Source organism: Gossypium arboreum, chromosome 8, assembly GCF_025698485.1.
Source record: "Gossypium arboreum isolate Shixiya-1 chromosome 8, ASM2569848v2, whole genome shotgun sequence".
Taxonomy (NCBI): Eukaryota; Viridiplantae; Streptophyta; class Magnoliopsida; order Malvales; family Malvaceae; genus Gossypium; species Gossypium arboreum.
Genome location: NC_069077.1, coordinates 74,321,596 through 74,330,751, shown reverse-complemented (window position 1 = coordinate 74,330,751; position 9,156 = coordinate 74,321,596). Strand labels below are relative to the sequence as shown.

The 9,156-nt window shown below is 30.7% G+C and overlaps 1 protein-coding gene across 2 annotated transcripts; it reads left to right on the top strand.

Moving 5' to 3' along the window:
- Positions 1-420: 420 nt before the first annotated feature.
- LOC108467433 (spermine synthase-like) lies at positions 421-5,632 on the top strand. Of its 2 annotated transcripts, none has more exons than XM_053017960.1 (11): positions 421-755; positions 1,714-1,934; positions 2,022-2,066; positions 2,388-2,464; positions 2,605-2,727; positions 3,145-3,249; positions 3,345-3,417; positions 3,528-3,599; positions 3,910-4,105; positions 4,258-4,387; positions 5,296-5,632. In XM_053017960.1, the coding sequence occupies exons 2-11, from the start codon at positions 1,745-1,747 to the stop codon at positions 5,359-5,361; spliced, it is 1,077 nt and encodes a 358-aa protein (XP_052873920.1). In that variant the 5' UTR covers positions 421-755; positions 1,714-1,744; the 3' UTR covers positions 5,362-5,632. The 2 variants fall into 2 exon arrangements, with proteins under 2 accessions (XP_052873920.1, XP_017623533.1); XM_017768044.2 differs by having other exon boundaries at positions 743-1,120.
- The last annotated feature ends 3,524 nt before the right edge of the window (positions 5,633-9,156 follow it).

The following is a 9,156-nucleotide window of genomic DNA, read 5'->3' as shown; positions in this document are numbered from 1 at the left end:
CGAATCAGATATAAAGTGTTGCAAATAGTATATCAAAAATTGAATTTGTCTAGTTGAAATTTTTATAATAATTTTATTTTTCCCAACTTTTAATTAATTTAATGTGCAATCTAATGGATATCAAATTCAGCCATAAACATTATATATAATATAAATAAACCATTTTATTTTGTGGTTATATTAATCAACATTATTTTGAACTTGCTATTATTTTTTATCATTTTATCAAATATAATATTGGTTTACAAAGTTTAAATTCATAGCATATAAATGGTAGACCAAAACTCTATTCACTATCCAAACAAATCTTGATATACGAACTTCTAATTTAGTTTACTTAATTTATACCATTGGTGGTATACCAAATTTTTTGGTATACGAAGTTGGAATATAAGATATGCAATATTCTTTTCCTACTCCCACGCTGTGCCTCCTTTAGAAAAAGAATCTTATTTATGGCAATTGCTTTCCTATTTTTTATTTATTTTCGACCCGTTCTAATATTCTCTATAAGGGTGTACCAGTCATTGAAGAAAAAAGTAATACTGTTTTTGAATAAAGTAGGCAAGTTCAAAGATTTCATTAATCTTGCGCTGCGCGTGGTTATATAAACAAGGGCTCGGAAATGCCATTTTCATCAAAACAAAGCTGCCACAAATAGATTTTCGATACATCTTTTTTTCCCTTCTTCTTCTTTCCCATCCACGCTCGATATTTGAGACTTTCCAGATTGTTCAGAGTTACATTAACACCAGGCGTGATTTTCTTCTTCCTTTTAATATTTTTCTTTATTTTTCATTGGCTTTCTTTTTTATTGTTTAATATTATCACTGCCGTTGTGTTAGTTCTGACATTTTGCTTTTTATTTTTTGTTTATTTATTTCATTTCATTCAAAAAGCGGACGTTTATTATCGGTTTTAGGAGAGTCGTTGCTTTTGAATTCGCTTTTCTAAACCCTAATTCTTCAACTCAGAAAATTTCACGGGAAAGAATTGGAGCTTTGCGTTGGTTTTTCCCTTTATATATATTTCAAAAAATCCGTTTATTTCTGTAATAAAAGCGAAAAACCTGAGGTTAAAGTTGCTGTAATTGTTATTTAAAGAAAGTTTATTGCTAACTGTAAGTTCTAAGTTGGATTTGAAATTTTCATTTCTATTACCTAACTTAGTGGAAATTAGCTTGTTTTTTTTTCATCTTACTTTGATCTTCTAGAAGCGGCATTTATGTTTGTTCCTATTCCTTTTATTTATACAGCTTTCAATATTGATCATAGCTTTGAATTGTATAATATAATTTTCTCATCATAATCAATATAAAAATCCTCTGTGATAAATTTTTATACAGCTTTCAATGTTGATGATAGCTTTGAATTGTTATATTAAAAAGCGTTATTGGCCAGGAAATTCTACTTCAAAAGTCTTCTGCTATTTCACACTCCTTTCCTCTGCTTTTTCTTTTATTAATCTTTTTCCTCTTTGAGGCTTGTTATATTTTTAAAAAATGATAAATAATGTATGAACATACTGCTAGATGTACAAGAAAGCTGGTGCTTTTTTCATCTTGAACATTCTACAACAAACTTTCTTTCAGTGATAAAAAAAACTTTTTAAAATGTATTTTTTTTTTGAAAAAAAGATTTAATCTGCTCATGCATGCATATGTTAGTTCTGTTTCTATAAGCAGGGAACTTATGAATTGGTTTTGACATGTAGAGGCTGGAGCCGAAGAGGAAAAAGATAATCTATGGGGGAAGACGCAGGAAGAGGTTTGGAATGCCAGAAGATTATGGATGGGAAGGGGAATAATGGGAATAGTTCACAGAAGGCTATCCCTTCTTGTTGCTTGAAGGCTAGGGCTTCAGCCGCTGAGCTTGAGGCTAAATGCCATTCTACCGTTGTTTCTGGGTGGTTCTCAGAATCTCAGTCTTCTTCTGGTCATCATCTTTGAATTCTTTTCTTTCCTGCTCTTTTTCACTATTTGCCAGAATTTCATGGTTTGAGTCTTTTATCCTCACTTGTAGATAAGGCCGGTAAAATGGTTTACTTCAACAATCCTATGTGGCCCGGTGAGCTTTAAAGTTCCTCTTTAATTTATTTATGTTTTGATTTTAAAAATATTTTTTATCTTCTCGATGCCATGTAATAATTGATTTAATATATATTAAATCATAACAGAAGAAATCTGATAAAAGGTAATTAGTGACAATTCTGAACTTTCTCACAATGCTAGGGTTCCACTGGACTTTTGATAACTTTATCAAGTTAACTTATTCTTTGAAATGAGAGCTTAGTTAGGAGCCTCGAGTTGAACTAGGGGCAGCCTTTCATGCATTAGATCATATCATAACCTTTACTGATACTGACAATCTTTCAAATTTTTGTTGCAGGAGAAGCACATTCTCTGAAAGTTGAAAGCATTTTGTACAAAGCAAGGTCAGACTATCAAGAGGTTCTCGTTTTTGAGGTTTGGTATTTTTAACTCTACTTTATGATTTCCGTAATTGTTTACCTCTAGTTCCTGTCTTTCTGTCCCCTTTGCGTTATTTATTTTTTAACTGACTGCTTGTTATGCACATTCTTGCTAATGATATACTTCCTCTGCAGTCATCAAGCTATGGGAAAGTGCTTGTTCTTGATGGTATAGTTCAGCTGACTGAGAAGGATGAATGTGCATATCAGGAGATGATAACTCATCTTCCCCTTTGCTCAATTCCATCTCCCAAAACTGTAATCTCATCTTATCTAAGCATAGAATTGTTTTTCACTCCATGTGGAAGTCGGTAGTTTCCCTTTTATCTTTGCTAGTACCATTTATATTGTTGGACTTATCGAACTTGCTTTTCTTCAATTTCTTAAGTTGGGATTTGAATTTTTTTTCTTTAGTACTGCATAATCATGCAATCTGTATGAAGTTTTGTGCTAGAAAGGCAGTTAGATGGTTATAGTCTTTTCTGTCAAGAAAATCACGAGATACATCCCCTAAGCTATTTGGCTTATTTAAAGTGCTTGAACCCTGATTAGGCTGACAAATTTCCGCTTTTATCAAAACCCTTATTTATCTGACCTTAGTTCCAGACTTCTAGAAAGATTTTACTTTAGCTTCAAAGTGGTTTTGTGTTAACTTTACCTAGATACTGAATACAGGTTCTGGTTGTGGGAGGTGGTGATGGTGGGGTTCTTGCAGAGATTTCTCGGCACAGCTCTGTTGACCACATTGATATATGTGAAATAGATAGGATGGTTATAGAGGTATTTTATTTAGCATCTCTTCTTGTTTTCTTTTCATTTTAATTTATATCTAAAAATGCAACTTAGTAGACATTTACCACATTCTCTTATTCTAGGTTTCTAAGAAGTTCTTTCCAGAACTGGCTGCTGGATTTGAAGACCCCCGTGTTTGTCTTCATGTTGGTGATGGTAGGCTAAACCAATATTTTATTCATTTTATTTATATTAATTTTTTACCGTGGGCGGTCAGCATAGCTATAATTTCTGAGCTGATAATTTTTCTTGAATAATCTTAACAGCTGTTGAGTTTCTTCGTAATGTTCCAGAAGGGAAGTATGATGCAATCATTGTTGATTCATCAGATCCTGTAGGTATGTTGTAATTTTGGTCCATTATAATTTTATTTTCTAATTTAACGAGTTCTGCATATACCAGTAGAAAAATCTATCGTTTCTTCCAACATGAGAAAAAAATGGAACATTAGAGTTAGAAGTTTGAAAATGCTTTCACCGTGTCTTAAAGAATATATGTGGTGCTCTCTGCTTAGATGCTTTGTTATGGATCTCTTTTAGTTTTCAAGGGCTCTAGGGGATTTTACAACAATGGTATTTGCAAATTGATTTTTGTTTCAAGACTGGACAATATTCGAGCTTTAAATTTTCTTTTTTTCCTGCAATGTAGGTCCTGCTCAAGAGCTAGTAGAGAAACCATTTTTTGATACTTTAGCTAGAGCTTTAAGGCCTGGTGGTGTCCTATGTAACATGGCAGAGAGTATGTGGCTTCATACACATCTAATTGATGATATGATCTCTATTTGCCGTGAAATATTCAAAGGTTCTGTTCATTATGCATGGGCGAGTGTTCCAACATATCCAAGGTATTTTAATTATGCTATGTTTTCACCTTATTTCTCTTTTAGATAATTATATGATGCATTTTTTGGTGGCAAATTTATCTGTAATGATTTACCAATTGGTAAGGCATCAAATGTATCTCATTTCTGACTTCTGGTTTCTTTTTTTAATGCAGTGGTGTGATTGGTTTTCTGATATGCTCGACAGAGGGGCCAGCAGTTGATTTTCTGAATCCCATTAACCCTATTGAAAAGTTAGAAGGAGCTCATCAGCATAAGAGAGAACTTAGATATTACAACTCTGAGGTGAGAACTCATCTTAAAGTTCCCATTTTCATTCATTTTAGCAGGGTGCTAAGTTATGTTTGCTCTGGGACATTAAATCCTTAAACAATATAATCTGCTCGTTGTGCTGAAATGAACCTCAAACTAATGTGTAGACTGTCAATTTTGACCTGAACCCTAAAATGCAACCTGATTTACTCAAATCCAAATCTGATATGATCATAAAAAGGCAACAGGCCCAAACCGGAAAATGATCCAAACCGGGAATGACCTGGACCCAAAATCACTCAAACTTGGAATTGTCCAAACCTGGCAGACTTGAACCCGAAATGATTTGAACTCAAAATAAATTGAACAAGCAACCCGGGATGATCTGAACTTGAGATGATCAGATTCGAAAAACCTGACTGGAAAACTCGAATTATTTGAACCCAAAATGACTTGAACCTGAAATGGCCTGAAGCCAAAATAGCCTAATCCTGCAACAGATGAAAACTCAAATGATTTGAACCTGAAATAATTCAAAAATTTTAAAACCCGAACATGATCTGAATTGATTTGATCCAAAACCAATTTGATCCACCCAATTGACTGTTATACTGATTAGGCGTTGCTTCATTTCTTGATGAATTAACATCTTGGTCTGCTGGATTGTTTTTTCAATGATTCTTTTCTCTGAAAGCCAAAGTTGCAACTACTATTCCTACTTCTGCTGGTTTAGAGTGGGCCTTTTTATTGAAGCTTCATGTATTGTTGTTTTTCATTTATTAACAAATTAGAACAGATGTAGGGATAATGCGTGAATGTTTCTTCTATAAATGCACATGAAGTAGTTATGTTGTGAGATGTAGATATGTATTAGTACTTTAGTAGTGTGATAGCGTTATGAATTATGATGTAGAAATGTAATTATTTTGTTGTACTGACAGATGCATAAGGCTGCTTTTTCGTTGCCTTCATTCCTGAAGAGGGAGGTGAGGCTACTTTGCGACTAGCAGGAATCTGCGTGTCTCCTAGTCCTAAGCAAATATGTAGTGATAACTCCCATTTGGCAGTAGAGTAAATAAAATGTTTTGCCTGCGATTTGTTTTATTACACTGAAAACTTAGTGCAGGGCCTTGTTGTATTCTGTTATTGATATGCAGCAGTGTGTTTGCTTGATGACATACATGTGTTTCATGTCTTCAGCTCAGATTATTCGTAGCATAAAAATGATATTACAGTGTTGTTTGTTTTCTTGATGTAGTTTTGTTTGTTTATGGGAAATGCTTTTTAGTATTTTATTGCGTTTGTTTTATGTAAAATGATTTATCGAGCAGCCAAAATATTTTACATTTGGAAATTGTTTTCCCTTACCAAAGGTATTGAGATAATTTTGGGAAAAATGACTTACATGATTTTTGTAAAAAAAAGTTAAGTTGAATTGGGTTAAATATTATTATATTAATAATATTTTGTTATTTTTAAAATATTACAATATTGATCTAATTACAATATTAATATTAAATAGTATTCATAATATTTTATTAAAAATATTTTAATAAACATATTATTGTTTGTAAATATTTTTAATAATATAAATATTTTTTTCAGTAATAGTACGAGTTTAAATTAGGCATTGAGTTGTATTTTTTAGCTCTAATTTGTCATCGAAAACAATATATAATGTGTTGTATTTTTTATTTTCTATTTAATTAGGCATTGATTATTGTGTTTATTTCATTAAAATAATTTTAAACAATGATTTTAAAATGGTCAAATAATAGAAAATATTTAAGTAACATCATTCAAAGATAGTTGATATTCATTTTTCAAAAATTAATTTTCTACTCTGTTTGCTTAGGCTTATGGTTGTTAATTTACGCATTTGAGTTGGAACAAGCCATTTTGGAGAGGAGTTAGGCTTAATTTCCCTTACTCTTAATTAGGAATGGCAGCGGATTTCTAGACAGATTTGATAAACTCAACTAGTTAATCTTTTAAACCAAAAACTAGTTAATATTTATATAATTAAAATAAATATTATGATATGAATTTATTTTATAATATAACAATTATATTTAGTGCATATTATATTATATTAAATAAAATGGTATACATACATATTTAATGACATAATATATTAATTGTTATATAATTAATATATTAATCATATACAACCTAAATTTTAAATATGTAATTAATTGTATATAGGTTAGGCTCCTCTGTTATATTAATTGGACTCACTCTCAAAGAAAAGAGCTTTTTTACCGACCAATCTTAATGTCAAACGAATCACTCTTCCTCATTTGTTCTCTTTTATTGCCTTCTTTATTAGTGAAGTGGATCCTTGAAAAAGTTTTTTGGCCAATCCGGTAAAATTCAACATATGATGATGTTATTTCCAACCAACATGCCAAATGAAATTTGATATGTAACCCTATATATAATTATGTTATTATAATATGTTATTATAATATGTACTAATTGTATATATATATATATATATATATGATAGTATATGATAAAACTAGTTACATGTTCAAGGTTTAGGTTGCACATCATAATAGAAGAATGCACATTGTAATATAATAATATAATAATAATTATTATACATTCACAATTAGTTAGATAACAATTGATATATTATATGTCTTTAAACGTGTATGTATACTATTTTTATAATATAATATGTAGTAAGGATAATTATGCCACATTATAAAGTAAATTTATATTATAATATTTATTTATAGTTAATTTTTTAAGAATATTGAGCAGATCAAATAATAAAATGGATAATCACACATCTAGAAATTACGATGATTTCATTTCATTTTTCGATTAGGTTTATGGATACAAAAGAATAATATCTAAGAGAAGCTACAAGAGATTCAAGAGAATAGGATGTTAAATAAGATATATTTTATTATAATTTTAAAAATAAATTTAAATAATTATATTTAATTTTATCATTAATTAAAATATCTAATTTTAGAAAAAATATTGATATTTATATGTTATGTGTTAGTTTATGTAAAATTTAATTAAAGTTGAACACTAGCCTTGATGGTTAAAGCACAGTTTTAATTGTTAAAGGTTGAACTTATTTGATTGGCCTGGCTGCTAAGGGTTGCTCACCCATAGAACCCATCCTGATTTGAACTTTGAACTGTTGGATTTGGTACCCTGAGTGTAATATATTTGTTTTGTTTGTTTATATTTTTCTAGCAAATTTGTTTAATAAAATATCTATTAATTACATTAATATCCTTTGTATATTTTCCTTAATGTTTTTGCACACAAAAAAAAAATAAAATAAAAATGGAAGCAAATATTTGTTCACTGGTTATCTAACATTTAACTAATACTAAGTGATATTACGTGGTCGGATCGTAATATCGAAACAAAACTTGTATTAGTAGATGAACTTAAACATGTCCTTAGTGTAATTGGAAATAAGCAAATCGATTGAAAGACTAATATGCCGTCTATCAAGTCCAATTGGGAAGATGCTTGAGCATTGGAGCAGATGACTCCCAGAAGATAGAGACATAAATGTAATTGACTAGACTAACAGTACATTAGACAAGGGCCAATTAGAATATATCCTAGATTCATTTATGAATTTATTCACTTTTGATGTACATAGTGTTAGATACCTAAATCCTAAGTAGATGATGGACTATGTATGCATGACTTGTATACTTTGATGTAAGTAAAAACTTAAGTTCAAATCAATAAGGAACCATAAGCTGGTGCATTGAGTATACAACTTCTACAGTATGTAGTATTATTCACAGTAGTGGAATTCATTGCTCGACTAAAGGGTAAATAATATCCTCTCATCGACATTACATGATAGATGAAAAGTAAACGTGGTTAGGGGTCTTTTGCCTTTGTGATAAATGACTTGATTACTATTTGATAGTAATTGACTTTTCATAAAGGAAGATGTAATGGTTACCATGAGATAAATAAGATCATATTGGGAGAACGAATTTATCCCAAAGAGATTAAGGATATCCTATGATGGTGACCGCGCCCAGGTGTGCGTGCACAGAGGGTTAAAATAATGCAATTATGTATATAAAGTGTGGTGCCTGTTTAACATCCCAAAACCTGGCCCAAAAATCTTGACCGAATTTTAGAGGTCACATCATTGAATTCCAAATTTCTCTTCAAAAGTCAACCTCTTTGTTTGTTCAACAAAATTTAGTAAAAACTAAACCTATGCTTTGCAAAAATGTTTGATTGGCGTTAACAATTAAGTCAAGAATAAACCAATTTAGTGTTGTTTGAATAGTTTCAAAATGCGCGAAATTTGACAATCTTAACCCAAAATTCAAAACTAGTAATACAATAGAAAATATGTTGTTTACCTTTTAACAGGAGTCCACATGTCATTTCTCAAAAATTGTGTGAACTTTAGAATAGTTGCAAAAAGACTAGTTAAAAACCATGCACGAAATTTTTCAGAAAACTTGTTCAAAATCGGAAACACGTAGTTTAACAAAATGTCCAAACTCAACCCATACCACAGTTTGTATAATTGCCTTACAAATAATTTTTAAATTAACCATATTAAACTTATGAAAATTTTAATTAAACCGACTGTCATCAAAACTTCCTAAGACCTCCGATGTGCTGAAGCCAGAGCTTAACCAAGATCATTACCTAAAAGAAAAGAAACTAAGAGAGGGTGAGCTATGCGAGCTTAGTACGAGTCTGAAATAAAAAATGATATCAAATGACGAGGTTTCAAAGCAAATATCCCAGATAAGAGTACACAGTTAATGCAAGAAAATCTTGAA